This window comes from Dermacentor silvarum, chromosome 1 (assembly GCF_013339745.2).
Source record: "Dermacentor silvarum isolate Dsil-2018 chromosome 1, BIME_Dsil_1.4, whole genome shotgun sequence".
In the NCBI taxonomy this organism is placed as follows: Eukaryota; Metazoa; Arthropoda; class Arachnida; order Ixodida; family Ixodidae; genus Dermacentor; species Dermacentor silvarum.
The window spans coordinates 130,735,372-130,762,786 of record NC_051154.1 but is presented as its reverse complement, the minus strand read 5'-3'; the positions used below and the strand labels follow the sequence as shown (position 1 = coordinate 130,762,786).

Genomic DNA, 27,415 nt, shown 5'->3' with positions numbered 1-27,415 from the left:
ATAAATTCCGGAAAATGCTTGGGATGACTTGGTAGTGCTAGATGCCGATCAGTTCCGCTGTTTCGTGCAAGCTACGCAATTTTTTTTAAATCTAGTCTAATAATGAACGAATTTTAAAAATTCTTGTGGTTTAACGTTCCCTAGAGGGCACGTAACAACTTCCAGCATATAACCGAAATTTTCTATGTGGCTCGGTGAGGGGCCCTTTAAAGACAGCGGTAGCTGATGCGTCGTACATCAATTCAATAACTATGCGGCAACTGCTAAAGTATTTTGCGTATCTTTTCCTCCTTTATCTTGCCGCTTCTGAGACATTGATCAGGAGCACTATACTTTAGCACATGAAGGATAAACTTCATGCAAAAAGTTATTACAGCTACGTGACGAGCAGCAGCAGCAGTAGTAGCATAGAATAATAGCAGTATGACAAGGAAGTCTGGCACGGCTGTGGACGACACGAAGGACGCCGACAGGAAGACACAACAGCGTAAGCTTAGCCAGGCGCACCAGGAACCGCTAGCGTCGAACTCGAGCCCTACTTCAGTAGCGCTGGCGTTCCGGCTGCGGAGCTCTGCACGGCGCACTTCTTCCTTACATCTTCCCCCCTCGCTGAAGACGGAGCCGCACAGGAGGCCTAAGGCGTCGTGAGGACGAAGGGCTCGTGATACGGCTTGAGCCGATCGACGTGGGCAGTTTCGCGGCCTCGGCGACGCAGGTCCGTAAGAGGCGTCAGATGTTCGATGACGTAGTTCACCGGAGAAGTTTGCTGTGTAACCCGGTAGGGTTCTACAGCAAACTATAGTCGTGTAGAACTTTAGAAGGCAGCGGCATTTGCCCCTCAAAGGCGGATGCACACGAGCGTCCACCAATGGGCATGCACTCAAGACGGACGTCATGAGCAGGACGGCCGGTGACCCCGCCGACGGAGGACATGGCAGCCCGCGCTTCGAGCTGGGCCGAGTCGCGTCAGCGGGACTATTTCTTTAGTCGCGGTGGCAATCTGCTGCTGCGCTTCAGTGATCAGGGCGGGGCGCCTCTCCTGTATTCTTAAGTTGTGACCGACTTTTTTTTATAGTTGCGACGCGCGAAAGTACGCTGCGCGGAAAATTCGCAGTGGAGCGCGATCGGAATCAGCGCTGAACGCGATTGGTTCTTGGTTCTATTAAAAAAAAATATTTGCATTCTAGTTGGGGGGTGCGGCTCTTACACGGATTTATACGGGAAGAATCTTCCTTTGTGTAATTGTCTTATATGCTTCGCTATCACTAATACTGATTCGCCTTTGTGATCAGTAGTAGTAGTAGTAGTAGTAGTAGTAGTAGTAGTAGTAGTAGTAGTAGCAGCTAGTAGTAGTGGTAGTGGCGGCGGTGGTGGTGGTGAGTGTGGTGGTGGTTCCCTAATAATGCGACCGAAATTAAGCAATATTTAGAATTCTGGTCCTACTTTTGCCCATTTTTGTGGGAAGGTACTAAAGCTACGAAGCTGCGGTTTAAAACTAATAAAGGTACATGAATGAAATTTTGCGTCCTAAATGGAAATTCCTTGAACTCTAAAGCCCGGCCCACATGGAGCGATTTTCTTGCGAAAATCTGGCGAACGGCCGCGCGCGGCGTCCACCTGGCGGCCGTTCGCCCGGCGGCCGGCGGCTGTTCGCCGACGATCAAGGTGGGCTAAATATTTTCGCCGGCGATCCGCCGCTCGCCGGAAGCGGCGAGTGGCGTGGACCAATCAGGGCGCGGTCGCGTCCGACTTCCGGCCGCCACATTTGACTTCGCTAGCCAGCCAAAGAACATGGCGATGAAAGCTGCGCGAATCGCGTACAACGATCGGCTGATCATAGCCGTCCAGGCGCGACCAATATTATGGGATTGCTGCCACCCAGAGTACAAGAACTCACGGAAAAAGATCGTCGTGTGGCGTTGTCCGGACCGGTTCACAGCGCAGCTGGGCGTTTTCTGCGACTACTGAAAGGATGTGTCCGCGACCTTCTTGAGCAATTACTTCGAGTGCAAACTGGGAACGGATGTTTGCAGAACGCACAATTACCGCAGCACCTCTCATAAAACCGCGGATATCGCGGCTACGGTACAGTACACTGTAGCTACGGCATCTGTGGCTACGGTACCGCGGCGGCTGAACACGATTGCCACTGCACAGCGTGGCCAGCCCCAGCGATTATTCCGCGTCCTGCAGTCCATGTTTTGATAAAAAGTGACAGAAATTGTCAAATGGACATTAAACCTAGATAATAAGTCGTTTTATTTACCGCGATTACATAAAAAATGGTTTAATTGCAGATACAAAACTATTTTTTCACTGCATTTTACTGGGAACGAAATCACGCTGTTCTAGCAACACTGAAATCGTGGCGGCGACGGCCGCCTGTTTTTCGCCGCATGTGGGTGCAGCACGGCGGCGGCACGCTGGCGATCAGCCGCGCTGGTGCGGGCCGCGCGAAGTTCGCCGTGAAAGTTCGCTCCATGTGGGCCGGGCTTAACTTATCCAAAATTTAGCTTCTTTGAGCGTGTATTTGCCGGGCTGTTTAAAACAGAAGTTTGCGATATTTGGCAATCTTCAAAAGCAAATTATCCAAAAAGTAAAAATTCAACATTATTTTGCTGCGTCTAGGAAATAGATAAATATGTCCTAAAGCTACAGAGCAAGCCGCAATGCAGTAAATGCGGTAGTTTCTTTTAAATATGGTCACAGCTAAGACACAGTTCGCAATAACCATGTATCTCATGCTTCTTCTTGAACATTTATTTCTAAATCGCATTAATCAATTTCTTTATATTATATATAGTTAGAATCTACAAGAATTAAGCTTTGCTATTGTATACACGATTACTTTATATCATAAGTAGAAGAGCCGCCACGGTTGCTCCAAAAGTACTGAAAACGGGGGGCTTGTGCCGACGGAGTGGGACCGCCACCTTAAGGAATGGAATGAGTATGTTTGACCAAGTTCACGGACCATTGCTACATACGGACAGCCTCTGTTGCCGGCCCTTCTCGATGTACAACTTTCCTCGTGGATAAAAAAAAAAAAATCACTCATCCGCCAGCGTTGTATCGCTTACCTGCCTCCAAACAAAAGACTTCAACCCCGGAACCTCGGCAAGGGTGAGCACCGCTCGTTAAACAATGACAAAGGGAGTAGCGCCGCTTCCGGGCATTGTAAGTTTCGCGCACGTCATCTACACACATCGATCCCAACTCGCACGCAAGCTTACGCACACTCTATCGCCAACGTATTACGAGTATGTGAATGGGCGCACTCTTGAATCAGTGCGCGAAAGCATTGTTGACAGCGACTACACTGACAGCACACGAATGATCGAAGCTGAATGTTTCGTGACGGTTCACAGGAGTAAACGAGGTAATTACTAGCGATAATACATATTTGCTACAAGCTATTACAAAGTACAGAACAGCTACGTTCGAAGCAGCAAAAACAAATATATTACAACTAAGCACACCCGCGAGCGATTAGGCAGAAAATAATCAGATAGTGACCGCACCGACGAACTTCACTTAGTCGGAAATGTGACAAACACCTGCTTCAAAGTATTTGCCAAATAAAGAAGGAAGAGCAAAACACACTGATCCTGATTCAATTCATAAGCGGAAAGCTTGGATAGCTTGGAATACATTTTTAGCCTCGTTTTTAGAACAAGCACCATAAACGCTGCTCGCGCCGTTTGGACAAAGCTTAATGAGCTTCGAAAGCGCTTTTACATGTCCTCTGAAGCTGTCGCCAAAGCTTCGTGTCGACCAACCAGTCAGCGTCTAAGATGTCTCCCAAAACAGGTTTGCAAGGCCGCACCGGGCGTCATGTACACCCATTGCAAACACGGAGGCAGCTGAGGCAAGCAATGGACGCGTCACCAGCGTGATCAAACATGGCTGCGCACACGGGATCGCCGCGAAAAGGGTCAATGCAAATCAGACCTAAAAACATCTGGCAGACACGCTCCCCCATCCTCAATCTGGAGATCAACGGAAGTCAGGCCAAACAAGTGCAGGAGCTTAGGTTGCTAGGAATGCTAATTCAGGAGACGGGAAGCGTATCGTCAACGCTAAACAAGCTCAAACACACAGCCAGGAGCGTATTGAGAATCGCCCGCAGTAAGGACGGCATGAAGGAGGACACCATGAGACTGATACAAGCCTTCGTCATCAGCCACATTGCGTACGCTCTGCCTTACCAGTGTTGGGACGCGAGTACGCGTGGAGGAGAGACGACTCGACGGCGTGAATCCCAACTGTCAACTCGTTTTATTTTTATTTTGCTTCAGCCGCTATTGGGGCTGCTCGCCCTTTCCACTCGTCACCATTGGTGGAGAGTGTAGGACGGGGGCGCGGGGTGCAACCGATATGGTGGCTAGAAAGGTTTCGGAGGTGCGCTCGCTGCTCGCCCTTGCCTGCACGTTGTGGCAATCTCGTGGCCGCTACACCAGCTTTCACGCAGGTGTGAAGTGGAGCAGGCCAACGTACTCATAGGCACGGCCTACAAAGCTGCACGGGGCCTCCCCGACTGCACTGACACAGAGCGTCTGGGGAGTCGGGGTATTTACAATACGCGTACATACGATGAACACGCCGCCGCCGTCTTCATCGCGCAGAGAGAGAGAGAGAGAGAGAGAGAGAGAGAGAGAGAGAGACTCAACTCGACAACCCAAGGCAGAGCTTTACTACAGAGACTTCACTACCCCTTGGCACCCCGATTCTGCGGGGAGGATACGCACCAAATACCGAGACAAGACAGGGCACGCATGCACGTGGACCCAATACCCAAGAATTAACATGCAGCCCATGGTTAACGCCGGCCGCAGACGAGCGAGAGCGGTGGCCCTCGGACGGTTACGCAGCGACCCAAACAGAGACGCAAGTCCCTACTCCTCGAGGCAGAGAGCATTTGCTGCGGTCGTCACTAGAGGGAACCAAGCGATCACCTCGGCTACGATCCGCACCCAGAGCACGTCCGTGGCAGAAGCAGCAGCCATAGCACTAGCCATACGAGCGGCAGAGGGCAAGGGGCAATCTGCACATGATTCGCAAGAAGCTTGCCGACTGTTTCTCAGGGGCGTCCTCCCTCGGAGCGTCCTAGGCATACTACGAACCAACCTTTGAGAAGACCACATCATCACACGGTGCCCTGCTCACGAAGGTGTACAGGGAAACGAACGGGCGGACAGGCAATGGCGCCACCCCACCCTAAACTCACACGCTGGAAGTGTAGTGACTGGAGACGCCTACAAACAAACACATATATCCCAACACACTCAGCAAAATACACCCTTCCTAATACGATGACTGCTGTCCTTGGTGCGGCGACACACCAACCCTCAAACACATATCACTTGGCATTGCAAACAAAGACCAGCAGAAGGTAACTCACCACTCCCCACGAACTTGAAAGGTCGTGGGAGGCGCGACTCGAGCTGGGAACCCAAGCCGAGCGAGCCGCTAGAGCCAGTGGGGCCCTGGGCTTCACCCGCAAGAACCTCAGTCCGCTGTTTAAATAAAATGTTTATTCCTCCCCCTCTTTAGTTTGCGCACGCAGGCGCCTCAACTCGTCTATTTCGTTCTTTAAGGCGCACGCAAGCATAAATAAATGTGGATTAGTCGCCAAAGTACACCGCTGGTAATACTCACCTGCATGACGGCCAAGATAGAATACGGCGCGCGGAATACGGGCGTTGCAATCACTTGACTCTCCGAGAAGATGAGCTCCCTGCAACGACCATGACACACAGCGCACATTCACTGAGTTTGTTCACTGCGTAACGTTTTTCGCAAGCGTTGGCGCCTGTACCCGACCCGCTTGAACAGCGAGTGTATTTACACTCAGCTGCCAGAGGGCTTCATTTAATATTAGTTACGAAAAAATAATATGCCTCTCGCTTATACATATAGTACATCAATACCTCCAGTAACATAATCGCACTCCGCGACGCACGAACGAGGTGGACACTTCTTTCAATGCATAAACTCACTGCTCACAAATGGTGTACAGCCGCCAGGCCGTCAAAATGTTCAGATTTCATATTGAACTTGCGTTGCGTTCAATATGAAATCTGACGACTCTACGCAAATGTAAGCGGCGTTCTTTTTTCTTTTTAAAATTTTATTTATTATTTTTTTTTTCAGATAAGCACAATCCTGTTTTATTGGTTCAGTAGACGCAACTTTAAGAGCACGTAATCATCTTGTTTCTACAGCAACTGAGAGTGCCGTAACAAGTAGCAAAAATTATAAATAAAACTAAGTTGCCGGCAGGCGCAAACAGACGTCGACGATCGGTGCAGTTGTCAATTGTATTAATCTGCAACTGATATTACTATATGTAGTCAACTGAAAGCGCTGACTTCATGCTAGATGAGTGCAGAGACAGCGTCCGTCCTTACAGCATGTATATATACTAGATTGCAGATACCTAATGACAAGAGTTATTTCGCCATGAAACACGATACCACGCGGTATCGTTTTCGCCTCATGGGGCAGCATCGCATTTTATTACACTACGATTCTGGCATGTGCTAACTTATACCGGCTCATGCATTACGGAACACACTGAGTTATAATAATGCGCTACGTGGTTTTACTATGCGTTTACAAATTGTACAGCTCGCGTTAGGCAGTTGATCTCGGAGGGAAGTGGGCTGGGGAAGATAAGTGGTTTAAATGTGCAAGACAAACCTCGCCTTGTAGATGTGTGCTTGTCTAGACCCCTCGATGGAAAGTTCACCATTGTGGTGAACAAGGGTGACACTTTGCAGCGAGTCAAAGCAGGGGTTGGCGAAGAAATACACGAACGCATCCGACATCTTGAACACAGAGTGCGTCTGGCCTCTTCTGCACAGTGTATCGTCTGGCACGACCAGTACGATTTCATACACATTCATTTTCATTTTTAATCTTGTTTAAACCATTTTTCTTAATTAGAAAGTTATATCCGAAGTCAAGTTTGCCGCCTCTGCAAACGACAATCATTCTGCTTGTTTTTTTTTTGTTGTTGTTTTTTCACAACAGAAGCAAAACTTTTCTTTTTTTTCAAGCGGGTGAACAACATTTAAAATTTAAAACTTATCATAATTAAATATATATATTGCTTAGCGTTATGTGACTAAACGTTGCTTTAATAAATTCAAACACGTCTGTTTTGTGGCGCCCTCTTTACCAGCTGGCGTGCAATCATATGTTTGGCGCTGGGACCACTGAGACTGGCTGGGAATCACACGCAGAAGTGTGCGCGCGTGCGTGTGTATGTGTGTGCGCGGTGTAAGCGTACGTTGCCGTGGTAGCCGCAGTAGAAGATCGGCGGCGAGTGGAGACGCGCTTGTGTGCTTGCAAGCGCGCCCTCTCGCTCTTAACATATAATATATCTTTGTCGAATTGTTTTTCGACTTAGCGTAACGAGATTACTGAACAATTTCACTATGGCCCTCGAAGATCAATCATCGGCGGAGCTCTCCAAAGGGTGAGTTTTAACTGCGAACGAATGAATGACTGTACCTGTGTGCTCGACGCAAAGCGCCCGTGAAGTGTTTGATTGAAAGTTACTGTAAACAGGCCTCCTTCACAATTACAAAAGGAAGAATACCTTTTATCTGTTTTCCGGGTAGTCCTTGTTCAATGTCACGTTGATTGGTTTGATGTCGTTATGATTTCGCCGACAGCTTCGGGTGATCGAGCTTTTCAAGGCCAGTTTCGTAATGTCATAGATACAAGGCTTTTTCCGCCCTTGAAATGAGTCTCATTCCTTTCGACGTTGGGGTCGGACAGACTGTCATGATCACTGCTTTGTAAGTTTTCTAGCTATACACCGCTATAGCTTTTTAATCAAAATAGTTTCGCGTTGGATGCTTTGTGCTAAAAATGTGGTTTGTGTGATGAGAGGTTTCACTCCAATTGCGTGTGCTCGGGCTGGCTCGGACGTGTGTGGTTTCCGGTAATTGCTGGGGAGGGAGTGAAAACATGTTTGTGTCTTTTGACCAGAATACGGCATAGTTGCATTTTATTTGCTGACACATTGACAAGCATTACATATGGCTGTTCGTCGATGACATGTGAATGAAGTAGTCAGTAGTTGCTTCGTGGTGAGTCACTTCGCTGTTTCGCGCTACATGCGGCGTAGTACTGGAGTTCGTTGAGCTATGGTGAATCGTAGCAGTGAACCAGCGTGTATACTTTTACTGCTCCGCATAATGTAATGCCTGTCTGTTCAAATGCGTGACATTGTTGTACCCGATATTTCTACTCGAATTTGCTAAGTCATTTGATCGTTTCTTGTAGATGTGATGTGCAGCACAATTTTAGCTACCGTCGAACTTCCGACTACACAGCGGCGAGTTCAGCTTATTTAGAATAAATTTGAAGTTACTTAACTCTTTTAGGACACCTGTTGTAGAAGGGATAGATATACCTACTGCTCTAAACAGGCGCCAAGACTTGTACTTAAAGAGATGAAACTTTCTCATCGGTTGAAATGGGATAGGGTAGCGGTAACATGCCTTCTTTCCTTTTATTTTCCCAGCTAGGTTTCTCCCCTCTGTTTACTTGGTACATGCTTAAGCATGTGGTGTGATACCATTTACATTATGAAGGTGATTATGATTGGGAATAAATCATAGAGTGAATGGAGCCTTCTGAACAGGAGCAAGCCTTGCCCTTAGTGGCCTCTTCGATTTTTCATCCCGTACTTATCCAGGACTGTCTAACGCGGCATATACACAACGTTCATTGGCTGAAAGCACTGCCTTGGGCAGTCTGGGACTGTCGAGGACGAATAATCGAAGGGACCCAGTATGACAAAACCATTAATAAAAATAAAGCAATGCAAACCAGTGTGACACGATGTGATGACAGTTTCAAACATCAGCACATGCAGTTGCTGATCCGAGGAGGGGGGGAGGGGGGGGGGTGTTAGCGATCGCCTCCTCCGAAAGCCACTAACTAATCCAGTCTACCCCACCCTCCTCCACCTCCCTCGACAGCGATTTTTTGGCACATGGAATTTTTGTGGCCACTGCAGCAACCATCTGCAGCAACCATCTGCAGCTGTTGGTGGCGAGCAAAGCACCTCTCACTTCTACCTATTTGTTAGGCGCGAAACTGGCTGGAAAGCTGCCTTTGTAGTAATGAGCTTATCGCTTCATCCCCACCCCCAATTTCGCACCTTCAGAGACTTGTAGGTTGTTTAAGTAAGCGCGACAGATACTGCAGGTACTGGCCACCATACCTGTGAATGTTGCCAGTGCTGAAAGGTCATTCTCTGCTCTATACCGTTTGAAGACTTAAATGCGTTCTGAAATGAGCGAAGGGTGTTTGACTGGGGGGGACTGTCATTGTTACATACTCATAGGGACATTGACACGACAAAAGGAATTCAGCGGTTTGTAACCAAAGATAGCGGACAACGGAGGTTAGCTTGTGATCTAAGTTGCTTGCATGAGTTGTGTCTTTGCAACCTTAATTGCCGAATATGCCAAGCCTAATGCTGTTATAACAAACCTGTGAACCTTGTTATCGCAAATGGACATCTTTGTTATTGTATAAATATTGTCTTTCTGTTGTATGTGCTGCTTTTCGATTCTTCCGTTTTCGTTGGTTAAGATTGTCACTTGTTCCGATGTAGTTGTATGTTTATTATTTTTAGCAGACGTTATTATAGTTGTTTTGCTTCTGTCTACAAGTAAACTCTGGGAGAACAAAATTCAAATATTATACAGATATGTCATCATCATCAGCCTATATTTATGATGATGATGACATATCTGTATAATATTTGAATTTTGTTCTCCCAGGGTTTACTTGTTGTCCATGACTCTTGAGTGTTACACCAGTGTCACATGACCACTTTTGATCGTGATCAAGATGGATCCGGATCGAAATTGTCTATTGCAATTGGCTCCCTCGCGCAGCTTGTGGAAAGGAGCCAGTCACGACCGAGAAATTCAATCCTGATCAGGCTTGATAGCGATCAAAAGTACGCCGTGTGATACCCATATTACTCTACTTCCCTATAGGCAAACCTCGGCAGGGCTTTTAGGGTAAATGATGAAATCGCTACACTCTTCTGCTACATTCCACCATGCTGCTTGTATAATTTTCCTAAATCATTGTTGTGTTCATATTTGTAGCTGATATTATCCAGATTCCTGCATAAAATTTTTGTTTAATTTTTAGTGCTTTTACAAGGTTTGACCATGCCCACCGGTGTCAATAAATTGCTTTCAAACTGCTCACATGGTTGTCTGCAAGCTATTGATGAAAAAGGCACAAGGGATGCAACTGAGAACAAATCATGACCATTTGGTTACAGACGTGTGGTTAGGCGCGCAACACCCCTCCTCCCAAAGTGGGCACCTGGATCCGCCCCTGAGCATATGCATATGTCACTCAGTAAAATTAGCACTTTCTTTAGTGCTAATTAGTGACTTGGACAATGTGGTGTCAAACCTGTAGTAACATTACATCGCACACTGCTACATGGTGTTCCTCCAGTGTGGGATGTACTTAGCAGGTATTACTTGTGAGAACCACCAGAATAGTAAAGATGGAATCAGTGTCCTAGGCTGGGCTGCATGCTTTGCACAGATCATGACGCTCATTTTTTTAAGCGGCTTCATGAGTGTAGACTAGCCTAAGCATATGTGGTTAAGCAAGAATTCATCATATTGTAAAACTCCTCTGCAGCTCAGGCTATGATTTTGAGAGCCTTTACTTGAGAGCATTCTTTATTGCCAAAGCATGTTAAGCTTACAACTTGTAATGCTCAGTTTCTCTCTGTACTCAGCGATAGTCTCTTGGTTTGGGGAACCCCAATTTTCTCTAATACAAAAAAAATTATTTATTACAGAAGAAAGCGATTCACAATATTGCCAACGTTGAGTATGATGTCCATGGTGATCCTATTTATGAACAGCTGAAGCTCCTGCCCATGACAGATTTATACTTCTCCCAGTAGATAAAGCGCTATGAAGTTAGCGTGAGAATCAGTTACGTATGCATTAAAGACCTCACAGCTGTAAAAGAAAACTATTTTGTTTGACAGCCTGAAATAGTGAGTGATGGAAAATAGCCAATACACACACTAACTACAGACGACCGATGATCCGATATACATTATCAAACATTTGAAGCAAGAAAGTCACCAGTCACCATTTAAAGCAGCCCATTGCAATTTCTGAATTTTATTGCTCTGTTTGAAGAAGTTTTCAATATTTGTTGCACTAATTTTTGTGTACACCTGGTTACAAAGTAAGCCGGGTCATGAAGTCTGAGAAAAGCTGAATATCTCCGCATCCTGTAGCAGTAGCCAGTAAAACTGTATACGACATTGTTGATACTTCTAGTTGAAGCCTGAAATGCTAATACCAGGCTGCATTTTGAGGCTGTGTAGATATTCAGCTTTTTGTCAGAAGTCATGCTGCGGCTTATTTTGTCGCAGGGTGTACCTAGAAGGGACTTCTTTTAAAAATTTTCTAGGGGCATGTGATTATTGGAAATTGCGAATGTGAATGTAATAGTCCCTGCCATTCATACTTGATTTAAGAATGCACGATTTGAAGCCATCGAATATAAATTTTTTGTAATATACAAGGGACAAAACACTTATTAGAGTCTCGAGGAAGACAGAACCATGGATGTAAGGACTGTTCCAAATGATTCTGCTGCATAGTAGTTGCGGTTGCTGTGCAGGGGCATTAGTTCCTGAGTGAGCGCACTGGTAGATAAATCCTGCTCAATACTCTCCAGCCGTTCAGTAAGAATGGCTAGCTTTTAGGCACCCCGCATATGAATTTCTTCCAATTTATTATGTGGGCAGTCTCACCATGTTTGCAAGTGTTCAAAAGCAATCTGCGGTGCTGTAGTATCACACTTCTCTCTTTCTGCCAAAACAACATTGTACATGCTTCTGGTAACATGCTGTTCTCTTGCTCCATCACTGTCATTGCCATAGTGCCCCAGATAATTTTAACCAGTTGTATGTCATTTACAGGTTCCTCAGTTGCCCTGATGTCTAATTGTGAACAGCATTATATGCATGTATCAACGTATATAAGCCCGATTTCTTTTTTGACCGAATGGACCTCGCACATACTTCATATTTCATGTTGCTTTAGAAGTTAGAAAATATTAAATTTGATATTTGGTGATAGTTTTTCTCGAATGTTCATATTTAATTTGATAAGAAATTTACTATTAGAACACCCCTAATATTTTCTTTCGAACTTGGAATACATTTCCCGTGTCTCTGGTATTCTGTCTCTACTATGTCTGAAGAGGGCACAGGCCCTATCAAGCCCCCTTCATTGGCTTTTTGTCTCTGTCCTCACAGTCACTGTATTTTTGTATTGTTGATTGCACTTTGTGTCATGTGTCAGTCAGGGTGTCTGGTGCTTGGAATTGTGGTGAAAATCTTAAATACTGCACGCTGTCTAGTATAACCTCTCACCGGTCTTAGAAACATGTTGTAGTCTGCGCCGAGTTGCTCATAGGTTGAGGTACTTTAGGTTCAACGCAAAGAATGTTACAGGTAATTTCATCTGTCTGCATAGCATTTGTTAAAGTAATTGTGATGCTATGGGATGTATTATTAGATGAGTCTTCCTTGTCTATGTGTTCCTGAAAGGTGCCTTAACTGGTAACTGTGTAAGCATGCGCCATCTTTAACCCACAGTGAAGTGGCATTGAAGGTATGGTTACATGGTCGGTGCCCCTAGTATCCACCTCAAGGCTTTACTATGGAAATCTAATAAAATTGTTAAATGTTACAGAAATTAATTTTTGAAATAGCTATCACATAAATAAACGTTTAGTATGTATGTCTGCCTTGTCATTAAAGCATCCATAATTAGTGTCATGTGGTGAATATGTCATGAAGACGAGACATTTTTAACTTGCACAAAAAAAGGCATTGGACGGCAGCGAGAAGCACACAGGACACAACGCTAGACTTCACACTAGTCGAAGCCTAGCATTATGTCCTGTGTGCTTCTTGCTGTTCTCCGATGTCATTTTTGCACTAGTTAATAATGTCTCAAGTCTGGAAGCTGAATGGTCTTCAGCTGGCATAGCAACTGAAGAATCCTTCTTTAGTTGTTTTGATTGCATTGTAGTCTTATTATGTTCAGTTACCAAGTGCCAATTGACGGTAAATCTAGTTATTTGGGCTCAAGCTTTTGACTTTGTGCTCACATTAGTAGTCTGTAGCTTATGATAGTTTGTGTGTAGAGTTCTGTGATGGATGTTGCAGCATGTTTTTGAAGAAGGATCAACTGGGAACTTGTCCTGTGCAAAACATTGTTATTAACATTTCCTGATATGTGTGCCCATATGAAGCTTGCCTGCCTTGCTTTACAATGTTTTATATCCTTGTTAGCTTACAGGCTTTTCACTATATAAGTTGATGTGTTGGCATGTTGGCATAGCAGTTTATTGAGAAGTGCACCATATGGACAACTGTTGTAAAGATGGAATGAGATTATGATGCAGATCGAAAGTTCATATCGTAGGTTTTGTAAACAAGCATGCTTTTCTCTGTTAAACAAATTTTATATTTGAATTGGCACAGAAAGATAAAAAAATTGCATGTGGCAACACTGAACAGTGAATATTGTCAAAAGCATTATAGACCATATCACTTGGCTGCAGAGATTGTGTATATGCCTTAATCATAGTCAAGTGCACCCTGCTTTTTATTAAAATATTTTTTTCCTTTGCTACTGTTAAGGCTTTAGTACCAGAAAAAAATTTTTTTTGTTAACTTTTTTCGTTTTGTTAACTGACCTTTTTGATCAAAAGGGTCATCACCATTTTTACTACATGTCACATTTCCTACGGTGTGTGGCATTAGCTACATATCGCACATCTGCATGCATGTTCCTAACATGCCTCCTGTCCTCTTTCAAACCCTTTTGAGGATTGCCATTTCCTGTTCATTCAGCTTTTCCACTGTTTCTTAACACAAATCCGTTGTGTGTAGTGTCAAGCAAATGTCACAATGCATGAGAATGTAAAAAAAAAAAAAAAGTTATTGAAGCATGTGTCACACATTGAGTACAGATATTAACATCTTGCATCTTTTGACAAAAACTAGTTTTACTGATTCCAGAGGCGCTGTAATCTCCATTTTAGTTTTTATAGCATACCATTGCCATCACTCTAAGCATTGTAAGGTATCTGATACTGTTTTCACAGCTTTATTCAAATGCTTTTACGCTCTTTCTTGAGTAAGACTTGCGAGTCTGGGTGTTTTCCGATTATATAAATCTTTCAATTGTGCTATAAAAAGTGCAGGCAATAAATATCACTTTCTGTGTGTGTGCATGTTAGTCTGCATGGTGACAGCTTGTATATATGGGGTGCACAGGTTGCGCCTGCTGAAACACACATGCCTGCTGGCGGACACCTTGTTGAGCAGCTTGATTGACCTTGTTCCCAGTTGGATCTCCGGTTACATCCGATGGTGCCCAACTTCAACTGAGCACCTTGAAGAGGCTGAGCGAAAGCTGCTGTCCTGTGAGTTACTGAAATCTCTTATGTCTTGGTGAGGATTTAACTTAAAGGGCACTAAAGAGTAACAATACATCAGTTTAGACCAGTAAAGGATCCTTACAAAACTTCGTTTTCATTCATTGTGCATGAAAAAATATGTTTTTACTGGAAAAAGTCAAGGCACAACTTTAACTTAGCCCCGAAACTTTAGTTCTGCTATGTTAGTGTGGCATATTTTAAAGTATTTTCTCCTTTTTGGGCCACTATATGGTGCAAAACAAAGTTCTCGAAACTAATAAAGTTGAGTCTCTGGTTCCTCTAGAATGCAATGTAGGCCTTGCTTGCCGGTAAACAAATAAATAGACCTGAGTAAAGGCTGTTAAGGTCCAAGGTGAGCTGGCACAGGAAATTCATTATGGCGGTTTTGCCTGTCTTACATTTTTGCATGTTTTCTGACACTTGCCAAGCTTCCTCTCATGGAAAAAGTGGCTGGTTTGCTATTGCAGAAGCGGAGTTTACGAATGCAGCTTTAAAAAAATAAACCGCCCAAAACGTGCTATGACATTTTATGCTGTCCTTTGATATTTTTTTATATCATATTTTTCATGCTATTTCACATGAATCTAAGTTCTGATTGTGCATGCAGGTTAAAATCGTTCACTCCAGCTCGCTCAGATTTTCAAGAGATAGCATACTTAAATCAAAAGGATGTGTTGGGCTATGGCAACACACTGAACTGAGCATCACATGTGAAAGCATCTTTTCGCTTTTGAAAACATGGTTTGGCTTAACTAAAAAAGAACTTGGCTTTACTTGTATTGATCAAAGAGGTTGCAGATATAATTGAACATTTCAGGAATTATGAACCGCATGAACATCAGCTTGATCAATAAAAAATGAACTTGTTATACCTAGACGCCACCAGGGGGTGAACCGGAGCGAACGTACCGCGCATGAGCTCCGTGAACAACCAATTTTTGTGGCGTGCAAACTATGTTCCGACTGAAATTCCTACGGTGTCAGGTCCCTGAAGCTACAGGCTCTCACTGGATACCAGTTTCATCACCATCAGCCCACTGGGAGGGCCATTACGGCCCAAAACCCCTTCGGGTACACCGAACGACAGCCAGCCCTAACCAAGACTATGGCATCATTGCCGCGCCGCAGCTGCACAATGCCGGACGACGCGGAGCCTCAAGGCCGCACCGAGGGCAGGTCAACCACCCCACCGACCCACCGGGTAAGCTCCTTTCAAGGCACGGACGTCGTTGAAGTAGAGGGAGAAACTATTCCACCTGAACAAGTAACTAAAGAAGCCACCGCAATAGGAGCCGTAGAGCTGTAGCGCAGTTCAGCCTAATTGCTGATAAAAGACGCAAAACAACTGGCGCTGGCGAAGCGCGTGCTAGTGCGTGCCAGAGCGCAGCGCGTGCTACCAAGAAACCGAAGCTGCCGCGACAGCCACAACTGCCAAGGGAAGATATAAAGATCATCGTATGGCCCCGCGATGGGCTAAATGTCTCAAAACTAAATGATGCGCAAATTCGAGATGAAGTACTGCAAGCCGCAACAGTACCGATTGCTGAGGCAGAAGATGACATATATCGCTCCTGCATGGAAAAAAATGTCATAGTAATCAGCACTCCGCGAATGGCAAATGCTGAGAAATACAACCGCATCAGAGAACTCCAAATTTGAGACACGCACTACGAAGCCACAGCCTACACCGCCCCACTGGCAGACACCTACAAAGGCGTAATCCACAACATTCCGGACTATGACACTGCGGAGGACATCACCAAAAGTCTCATCTACAAGAAGAACCCCACCATCCTGCAGGCCCGTCGCATGGGCAACACCAACTCAGTCATCATCATCTTTGAAGGCCCAAAGGTACCCTTCTACGTCTACTACGGAGGCGCCGAGTACCGCTGCTACCTCCACAAGAAAAAAGTCGAAGTGTGCGGAGCCTGCGGCCGGATCGGTCATCGCGTGGACGTGTGCCCTACCCCCGCAAGAAACAGTGTAAAGACTGTGGTGCCCAAAACCCCGCGGGAGATGCCGAGCTCCTCCACATGTGGGAAGCAAAAGCTAGCTTGGAAAGACGACTAAAACAACAGAAACTGAATAGATCCCTACGCAAACGCATATCGATCTTAAACAAACAAATTGAAGACTATGCTCACCAGCTAACCCACCAAAACTGGCACAGTGACATGTGATAGAATGGAAGCGCAAATAGGCATGGCCAAAACATGGCGCATACTTAGATGTCTACTCGATCCCGAAAGCAGTATAACTATGCAGGGGGCATAATCTCAGCAAAATAATCCATAATTACCCGGGATCAGACACAGACCTAATTAACAAACTCAAGAATCTATACATCGAAAACCATTCCAATATGCCCTTACCCGCATACACGGGAGATCCAAACCCAATAATCGATGAACCCATCGCAGAAGCTGAAGTCCGCGAGGCCATACACAGTCTACGAACGCACTCCGCTCCGGGTCCGGACGGTCGTAACAAACAAAACTATACGGAACCTGGATGATGACTCCATAGAAACACTAACTAAGTATCTGAATAAGTGTTGAGAGACTGGCCACATCCCTCAACAGTGGAAGGAAAGTAAAATTGTCATAATACCAAAGCCGGGCAAGAGGTTGCAGCTATAGAACCTAAGACCCATCTCGCTCACCTCCTGCCTAGGCAAACTTCTGGAACACATCATCCTTACTCGCCTAAACAAACACATGGAAGCGCACGGCCTGCACCCTCACACGATAATTGGATTCAGGCCCAAACTTTCCACGTAGGACATTATGCTTCAAATTAAGCACCAAATAATAGACAGTGATCACAGCTCAGAACTTGATACCCGGGCAATTCTTGGCCTTGATCTAACCAAAGCCTTCGACAATGTTCATCACGAAGCCATCCTAACCCAGCTAAACAAACTAGGAGTTGGCTGCAGAGCATACAATTATATAAAAGGCTTTCTTACAGACAGGACATCCACAATCACCGTCGGTGGGGTAACCTCGGAGAGCATTTCGCTCGGGAATCGAGGGACACCCCACGGTTCGGTCCTGTCTCCCTACCTCTTCAATATGGCCGTGCTAGGATTGCCAAGCAAGCTGGCTAAAATCCCTAAAATACAGCATAGCTTATATGCAGACGACGTGACACTCTGGGTAACCGGAGGGAGTGACGGAGAAATCCAAGAAACTTTGCAAAACGCGATCGAAGTTGTCACAGAATACGTAACACCTAAAGGACTCTCCTGCTCCCCACAAAAGCCAGAGTTACTTCTATATAGACCCACGTGCAGAGGCAGGAAAACTGTCACCACACCCCCTCCAATCATGCTCAAAGCTAACGACCAGGGCATCCCATTAGTACCGAGCATCAGGATCCTTGGACTCAGAATACAGGCCAATGGACACAACAACGAAGTGATAAAGGCACTTGACTCGCACGTACATCAAACAACAAGACTCATTTCACGCATTGCCAACAGGCACCACGGCATGAAAGAAACTAATTTACTCAGATTGGTACAGGCTTTTGTCATAAGCAGAATAGTGTATGCTACCCCATTCCTGCAACTAAAGAATGATGAACGCTCCAAAATTAACCTCATGATCAAGAGAGCACACAAGCAGGCTCTACACCTCCCAATTACGACCGCAAACGAAAAGTTTGAGGCTCTAGGAGTACACAATACTCTTGACGAGCTCATGGAAGCCCAATGAATTGCCCAACTGGAGAGACTCGCGCGTTCTACGACGGGGCAACACATTCTCCAATCACTCGAGATTACATGCACCAAATTTGGACCAAAGCGGGACATTCCCACAGAGTTAAGAAAACACATACACGTCCCACCATTACCTAAAAACACTCATCCTCTGCACAACCAAGAGCGCAGGCAGGAAAGAACCAAATCCTTACAAAAACGCTTTGGAAACTCTCAGGACGTGGCCTATGTAGACGCTGCCGAGTATCGTGACTGAGACGCTATGACAGCAGCTGTACTAGATCAGCAAAATCAAGTCATCGCTGCAAGCTCAGTTATTACAACCTCACCGGAGGTCGGGGAGGAAGTCGCAATCGCCTTAGGCGTGCGCTTCCTCCGCAGCCAAATTCATAGTCAGCGACTCAAAGACAGCTATAGGAAATTTTCGAAAAGGCGCATTTTGCTCGAAGCCCTCAAAATTCTGGCTAGGGTACCCGAGACCTGGTGCAGATGGACGCAACTCGTTTGGGCACCGGCGCACTCCGAAGCTGCTCACAGTGCGGCGCGAGAACTGGCAATCCGCGGCCGCATGACAACCTCTTGCAATGAGCAGTTCGAATCCCTCCGCCGTTCAGGCAGGGACCGGATGGTATCCTACAAAGAAATTCTACAATTCTACCGCCAGGGCAGGAGGCATTACCCTGCCACCAAAATTTAGATAAAAAGCAATCAGTTACCTGGCGCCTTTTACAGAGGCACACTTTCCCAAACCCAGTGATGTACAGTCACCTCTATCCTGGGCTATATACAGCAGATTGCAAATTATGCGCAGGTAGAGCCAATCTTCATCACATCATGTGGGCATGTCCCCTGATAAGGTACAGAAAACCCACTAGCTTATTGCCTCCCCTTCCCATCACTACCCTAGAGCAGTGGGAGACTGCACTGCTCAGCTCAGATCTGGAGCCGAAGACGCCGCCAAAGCGCAAGGCCTGGCTGCCGCCTGAGGAAGAAGAGGACGGGCCCTCCCACTCCTTTCCTCCCTAAACTCCATCTCGGACAAAATAAAGTTTATACTACTATTACTGTTATACCTAGGACTGGCATTTGTCGTCTACTTCCCATCAAGGCGGTGTGCAATTCTACCGTGCTCACATATCCCTGTTTCCAGCATAGGACTGCATAAACCTGATTATGACTACGAATAAAAAAAATGCTGATAAAGAATGTGCAACTTTTTCTGCACTCCACTGCAGAACTGGAATCTGTGATAAGTAAGATTTCCATTGCACCAAAAAATGGGCAATACCAGAAAAATTGGTTGTCGGTTTTTTCTGCTTAATGTTGCACTTTTATCTACCTTTAAAGGTGCACTAAAACATTTAATGGTAAATAAATTGGATTGATTATAAGATTACAGGGTCAATAATGTCCTAGCCAAGCATTGCTGCTCTGGGCAAAGCCCCTGTACTCAAACATTTCGCTTGAAGGGTTGTTTGCCTTTCAAGTTCCCCGAGTTTGATGCATGCATTTTTACAACACTTAAAAAACAAGCCTATTTGAAGTTTCCACCTTTCCTTGCAGTTTTGTGTGCATAATTTGGCTGCATGTGCATTGGACGTATATCAAATATCTTGGGTGTGTACATCACAACCGATTGAACTTGGACAGTTTGTGTGGGTTAAAATTTTAAAATGCTTGCTTGGGTATTTAGAGCGTGACATTTTTCAATGCTCCATCCATTTTAAAGCTACTGCTCTACAAGTAGCCAGACAAGTATACTTGGGCACAGCGGGGTGAATACTGTATGGCCCTGACGGTAACAAATAAGTAAATAAGATAAGGGCTATGGTTGGCTTGTTTCCTTCATTGTCAAACACTGAGCCACAGGGTCGTGATGTAGTCAAGGGAATGGTAACTTTTCCTTTTATGGCGCGATGTTGTAAACAAAACAGATAGCTGGAGAAAATCATTAAAGGGGCCCTGAAACAATGTTTGAACATGGTAAGAAAACGTTGATCTATCGTAGAGGCTGCTGTGAACATGTGAGCCAAATTTTACGGCATTGCATGCAGCAGGGAATTCACAATCTCGTGTCAAAAACGGTGAAATATTAATGCCGCAAGTCTGCTCCTAAACATGTGTTCTACTACGGTAGCCAGCGAGCCACTCTGTCAAAAGAGCGTCTGGTACGTCTCGCGCGCCTGCTTGGTTTCGTGGGGTGGCGCAATGTATGCCGCTCGTGCACGTGCACGAGACAGTGGTGCGGACCATCACTGGAGAAGAGAAAGAAGTGCGTTCGGGGGGCGCAGAGACGCTCGTGTGGAACGTTCTAGAAATCTCTTCGTGTACATAGTTTCAGGGCACAGGTTCGCCCTTAATAAACCAGTTATTGTATTTTACTCCTCGAAATACCGTTACATTCTGGTGGAGGTGTGGGGTATGTTCGGAAGTCTGCTGGGTGCCAGAGACCGGAGTCCCGATCCTCAGCGATTGGAATCTGGAGAGCTGACTCCAGTGCACCAGCGCGCCAGCCGCTGACTTCGGGGAGACCCGCCTGAATTCGGACCGCTTCCCACTGCTACAGTCACACAGACGGTGTCTTCCGCTGACGCCACAACGATGACTAGCCAGGTGACATCACCCGAGGTCGTCGTGTACTCGCCACGCATGCCCGAGCTGTTCCACGGCGACCCGTACGAAGACGTCGAGGATTGGTTGGAGCAATTCAAGAGGGCCGCAGATGTCAACGGCTGGGACCCGGCACGGAAACGTCGCCACATGTACTTCGCGTTGGGGGATTCAGCAAAGACATGGTATGAGAATCACGAAGCTTGTGTTAACTTCGTGGGAAGAGTTTCGGCGACATCTGCTTGCTGCGTTTGCAAGTGCCGATCGCCGAGAGAAGGCTGAGAATGCTCTGCAAGCCAGGAACCAGCGCACCAACGAGAGTGTCGGCATGTACATCGAGGACATGTCGCGTCTATTCAAACGTGCCGATGCAAACATGCCCGAGGAGAAGAAAGTGTGCCATCTTATGCGCAGCGTGAAGGAGGAGCTACTATTTGCCGGGTTGGTTCGCAACCCGCCACGTACTGTTACGGAGTTTCGCACCGAGGCGACGACGATAGAGAAGGCCCTGCAGCAGCCACTACAACCGTGATGTCAGCAGCGCCCCTGTGGACGTTCTTTCGGCAGGCGTGGGCAATAACACCGAAGCGTTAAGAGAGCTGGTGCGATCTATCGTTAAAGAAGAGCTTCGGAAGCTGCAGCAACCGCAAGTCGGGTCGACTGTTTCTTCGCTCGCCGCCGTCATTCGGGATGAAGTTAGGCATGCCATGTTGGAACCGCAACCGGAGGTGCAGCCTGTTTCACTCGGGCAACCACTGCAGGAACGCCGCGTACCAACATACGCTGACGCCGTGCGTCGGCCTGCCGTGCGTCATTCGCAGCCCTCAGTGCCCGTCCACTGGCTCCGCGCAGTGCATCCTTCCAGGGAGAGTACAGACCACGGAAAAGCAATGTGTGGTGCACACCCGACAGGACGCCGCTCTGCTTCCATTGCGGAGAGGCTGGACACATGTACAGATGGTGCCCATATCGGCGAGTCGGCCTTCGTGGATTTGCTGTCAATGCACCTTGCCCCCGCAATGGAGAAAGACCCTTAGATATTGAGCATTACTTGTCGCGAAGTCAACTTGCAGCTACTAGTTACCAACACCAGCCACGGTCACCAGCGCCCGCCCGCTACCGATCACCAAGCCCATGACCCTTTTCAAGTTCCCCAAGGCGTCGTTCAGAAAGCCCGCGCCCGGAAAACTAAAGCCAGCGACCTGGGGAGGCAAGGCCGCTGACGTTCGACAAAGTGAAGATCCTCCGTCAATGTCGCAGTGCAGTAGCGACAAGCAGAAAGCGACGACTACGATAAGTACGCAGAAAATTTCTTCAGACTTGCTTATTGCTGTGGATGGACATGAATGGAATGCTTTAGTAGACACGAGTGCTGATTATTCAGTCGTAAGCTACGCACTCGCAAAGCAGTTAAAGAAAGTTTTGACGCCGCGGAACGGACCGCACGTACGTACAGCTGGGGGTCACCTCATTAAATCTCTAGGAATATGCACTGCAAGAGTTCTGATTTGAGGTGTAACTTACGTTATCGAATTCATAGTACTTCCGGACTGTTCGAGAGACGTTATACTCGGTATGGATTTTCTGCACGCAAACGGTGCTATAATTAATTGACCTCCAGAATTCTAGCGTTTCCTTCTTGACGAAGCTGGCCATTGACATGGAGGAGCCTGAGGGAACCGGACTACACTGCCTTGCGAGTTCTCGACGCAGACGTAACTGTGCCCCCACGAAGCAGTGTACTGGTTCGCGTCAGAAATCAAGCATTCGTTGACTCTGAGGGTATAGCGGATGGCAATGTCGAGCTACTGCTGAAGAAAGGTATTTGCATTGCTAGGGGCATTATCCGCTTACGCGATGGGCTTGCCGATCTATTGCTGACAAACTTCGGAAACGAACTTCAGCATGTCGCGAAGAACGCTGCCATCGCCTTCCTGCACAGTTTTACTGCAGTGACAAGCTTATGTACCCTGGAGTCGGAGCCACCTCCTGCGAAAACTATGAATAAGGCCGCAGCAGCAGTTGCAATAAGCCCACACCTATCGCCAGCCTAGGCGAAAACAATACAAGACCTCATAGGTGCTTTTGCAGTGTGTTTCTCTACTTCCACAAGAGTACGGAGAACGCAGATTGTTAAACACCATATAATAACAGACGAAGCAACGAGACCTGTATACCAACACCCATACCGAGTATCGCCGAAAGAATGGGAGATCATAAAGGATCAGGTGCAAGAGATGCTTCAGGACGATGTCATTCAGCCGTCCAACAGCCCATGGGTGTCGCTGGTAGTTCTTGTCAGGAAAAAGGACTACACAATGAGAGAGAGAGAGAGAGAGAAATCACTTTATTCTGCGATTAAAAAAAGTGCATCGACGCCCTCAGTCCAAGGCGTCGCTTGCGGCGTGCTTCAGCGCTAGGCCGATGAAGTCCGCAAGGAATCGTTGGTCGTGAAGGGTGGTTGCGGCGGTCAGCCACTCGGAGGAAGGGGTAGGTGGGAGGGATGAAGGTTTGGGTAGGGGGGGTAGTTTTGGATGGCATTGCCATAGGATATGTGACGTGTTTGGAGGATAGGCACCACAGTGGCTACAGCGAGGGAGGTCTTCAGTAATTATGCCTTGGAGGAGGTGTTTCCATGCTGGAGTGAGCAGGGTGTTCGTCTGAGCTTGTCTGATGAGTGTGCCCTGTGTCCTTGTAATGTCTTGGTGTAGCTTAGGGTATATCCTGCGCTCGTCCCTAAATGGGTGCAATTGTGGTGGAGGCGTTGGTGAGATGAATAGATTTGGCCGGGGGATGTTGGGAGCCTGGAGTATCATATCGCAGGCAAGCAGGTTAGCTCGTTCATTCCCCAACATCCCCTCATGACCAGGAATCCAGACAATCTCTACCTGCCGATGGAGACATTCTTGTAACTGTTGTGTGATATGTTTAGGTAAGTCGTCATGTATGAGTTTTCTACATGCTGACATTGAATCAGTAAATATGATGGGTGTAGTGATGAGTGTTACTGGGAGATGTTGTATCGCTGCTACTACCGCTTGTAGTTCTGCTATGGTCGTATCAGTGTTTGGAACACAATGAGATTCTGTGTTGATTACCGGAAACTGAACAGCGTCACCAAGCGTGATGTCTACCCCTTGCCACGTATCGATGACACCTTGGACCGGCTGCGTGATGCAAAGTATTTTTCTATTGGATTTAAAAAGCGGATATTGGCAAATTGAAGTGGACGAAAGAGATCGTGAAAAAACAGCATTCGTTACTCCGGACGGACTTTATGAGTTTAAAGCACTCCCATTCGGCCTCCGTTGCGCGCCAGCGATCTTCCAGCACATGATGGACAGTGTCCTGTCGGGTCTCAAATGGCAGTCATGCCTAGTCTACTTGGATGACGTTGTGGTATTCTCTTCAACGTTCGAGCAGCACGTGGAGAGGCTACGTTCAGTGCTCCAGGCTATCCAGTCGGCCGGCTTGACAATCAAACCGGAAAAGTGCCAGTTTGGATTTGAAGAGCTTCATTTCTTGGGTCACGTCATCAGTGCTCAAGGTATTGGGCCGGACTCCGAGAAGACTGCAGCCGTCGCAGGATTTCCTAAGCCACGAGATAAGAAAGAGGTGCGTCGATTTTTGGGCATATGCGCTTACTACAGGCGATTTGTAGAAAATTTCTCAAAAAGTTCCGAACCTCTAACAAGACTCACGAAAGAAGATATACCCTTCGTATGGCATATCGAACAAGACACTGCTTTCAAAGAATTAAAAAATCGTTTGCAATCCCCGCCAATCCTCGCCCACTTCGACGAGACCACACAGAAGTCCACACAGATGCCAGCAATCTGGGTCTTGGCGCAGTTTTAGTTCAGTGGCAAAATGGAGAAGAGAAGGTCATAGCGTACGCTAGCCGCACTCTTTCAAAAGCTGAAAGAAACTATTCTGCGACAGAGAAGGAGTGCTTGGCAGTCATATGGGCCATCAGCAAGTTTAGACCATACCTCTACGGCAGGCCGTTTCATGCAGTCAGCGAACACCATTCACTCTGCTGGCTGGCAAGCTTGAAAGACCCATCCGGACGACTTGTGAGGTGGAGCCTGAGACTCCAAGAATACGATATTACTGTTGTATACAAGTCTGGGCGAAAGCATAACGACGCTGATTGCTTGTCACGTGCACCGGTCGGCTCTTCTTCTTCCGAAGACGACAATTTCCCATTCCTTTGTGTCATGCGAGCCGCGGAAATCGCCGAGCATCAACGGGCCGACGCAGATTTGCTCCCACTCATAAAGTATCTCGAAGGGCATAACGTTGAAGTTCCACGAGTGTTTAAGAGAGAATTATCTTCATTCTGCCTCCGAGATGACGCACTCTACAAGAGAAACTTCCAAAACAAAAATGAAAAGTTCTTACTCATCGTACCGTCAGTTATGTGGCCTGAAATATTAGAAGCCTGCCATGATGACCCATCATCAGGCCACTTGGGTGTCACCCGAACATTCGCCAGAATCCATGCAAAATATTATTGGCCGAATTTATTAGCGTCAGTACAGCACTACGTGAAAACATGTCGCGAATGTCAAAGGCGCAAAACACCACCCGTAAAGCCAGCTGGTCTTCTTCAACCCATAGACCCACCTAAGACTCCATTTCAACAAGTTGGGAAGGATGGTCTTGGACCATTTCCCACATCTTCATCAGGGAAGAGGTGGATCGTTATCGCGACCGACTATTTGACACGATATGCTGAAACTGGCTGCCTTGAGCGGGGAACGGCCGTCGAAGTTGCCAAGTTTTTTGTTCACAACATAGTGCTTCGACATGGCGCCCCAATGGTTGTCATAACAGATCGAGGTGCAGCATTTACAGCTGAATTGATGCAGTGCTTGATGACGATGACTAACACCAGTCATAGAAAAAGCACTGCATACCACCCCCAAACAAACGGGTTGACAAAACGCCTGAACTGCACCATTGCTGACATGTTGTCAATGTATGTTGACATCGAACATAAGACTTGGGACGAGATCCTGCCTTACGCTACATTTGCCTACAACACGGCCCTACAGGAGTCTACTTGTGTCACTCCGTTTTAACTTGTCTATGGGCGCACCGTCACAACAACGCTAGATGCCATGCTGCCAGCAGATAATGACGACGGCAACCCGTGCGACGTTGACGAGTTCCTACAAAGAGCCGAAGAAGCCCGCCAGTTGGCACGATGCCGATTATGCCACCAACAATGCAAGGACGCACGTTCTTACAACAGGCACTGCGGAATAGTTCAGTACCAGCCGGGTGACAACGTATGGGTATGGACACCAGTGCGACGTCGCGGACTCTCAGAAAAGCTACTACGACGGTACTTTGGCCCGTATGAGGTTATCCGCCGACTAAGCAACCTGACTTACGAAGTCATCCCTAGTGGAATTGAGCGCACTAAATGCCCTAACATGGCTGACGTCGTCCACATAGTCCGCATGAAGCCCTACTACGAGCGATAACGAAAAGCCTCCGACAAACTTAGCTACCCCTCTGTCTGCATCGGGACGATGCTTATTGGGAGGGGGAGTAATGCCGCAAGTCTGCTCCTAAACATGTGTTCTACGACGGTAGCCAGCGAGCCACTCTGTCAAAAGAGCGTCTGCTACGTCTCGCGCGCCTGCTTGGTTTCGTGGGGTGGCGCAATGTATGCCGCTCGTGCACGCGCACGAGACAGTGGCGCGGACCATCACTGGAGAAGACAAAGAAGTGTGTTCGACGCAGAGATGCTCGTGTGGAATGTTCTAGAAATCTCTTCGTGTACATAGTTAGTTTCAGGGCATAGGTTCGCCCTTAATAAACCAGTTATTGTATTTTACTCCTCGAAATACCGTTACAATATTACTTGCTCTTGCTTCCGCAATGTCGTCATGCAGTGCCATCGCAAGCAGCTAGACCCACCAATGCTTATTGGCTGATTTCGTGATTGCAAGCGCATTCTTAGTAGTACATAATTGCTAATTTCGAGTTAAATAAATGAAACATATATGTCTGCAATCTCAAAAAGACAGAAGAATAATTTAATCTTTGCGCCACCAGTCTACACACGACAATTGTGTGTAGCTAGCTGCATCTGCTGCACATGGCTTCCGAGTTAGCAGTGGCGTGCTGTGTAGCATAGTCTACCGTGGCCGCCACGGGGTGCCGCGACGAGCCCTTTCGCCGCCGCGACACTCAACTTTTGGGCGGGGCTTTGCCCTCTTGGCTTCTCCACTGTATAGCTTCCAGTACAGTAGTGGAGACGAATAGAGAAAGAAAGCCCGGTGTCGGTATGATAACTTTATAGTTAAAGGCTTAAAAAAATTTTTGTGGCATAAGATTCGTGTCCTTTAATAGTGAGGCCATTCTATGATTACGTAGATAAGTGTTTCAAGGCCCCTTTAAGTTTGGCAAGTCATGATGTGCAACAGGCTTAAAGGGATACAGACACAAAATCTAAAAATGTTACTAAAATGCTGAAAATGAATCCTCAGTTTGTGATTACACCAAAAAGAAGTAGTC

At 46.7% G+C, this 27,415-nt stretch overlaps 2 protein-coding genes across 4 annotated transcripts in view; one reads left to right on the top strand and one right to left on the bottom strand.

Moving 5' to 3' along the window:
* Positions 1–6,890, bottom strand: part of LOC119459201 (uncharacterized protein C18orf63-like) — a 158,237-nt gene extending 151,347 nt beyond the window's left edge. Inside the window, exons 1-2 of the mRNA XM_037721053.2 lie at positions 6,703–6,890; positions 5,659–5,737 (exon numbers count right to left, since the gene is read on the bottom strand). Coding sequence (XP_037576981.2) covers positions 5,659–5,737; positions 6,703–6,830 — 207 coding nt within the window. The 5' untranslated portion in view covers positions 6,831–6,890. The remainder of the gene's footprint in view (positions 1–5,658; positions 5,738–6,702) is intronic.
* Positions 6,891–7,242: 352 nt separating this feature from the next.
* The window catches only part of LOC119436030 (1-acylglycerol-3-phosphate O-acyltransferase ABHD5), a 60,236-nt gene continuing 40,063 nt past the window's right edge, over positions 7,243–27,415 (top strand). For 2 of the 3 annotated variants that reach the window (XR_007463152.1, XM_037702766.2), the window contains exons 1-2: positions 7,243–7,483; positions 14,381–14,529. Coding sequence is in view for 2 of the 3 variants with exons in the window: in XM_037702766.2 (XP_037558694.1) it covers positions 7,443–7,483; positions 14,381–14,529 (190 nt within the window). In the remaining variant the exon portion in view is untranslated. The remainder of the gene's footprint in view (positions 7,484–14,380; positions 14,530–27,415) is intronic. The other variant, XM_037702767.2, reaches the window with a different exon arrangement.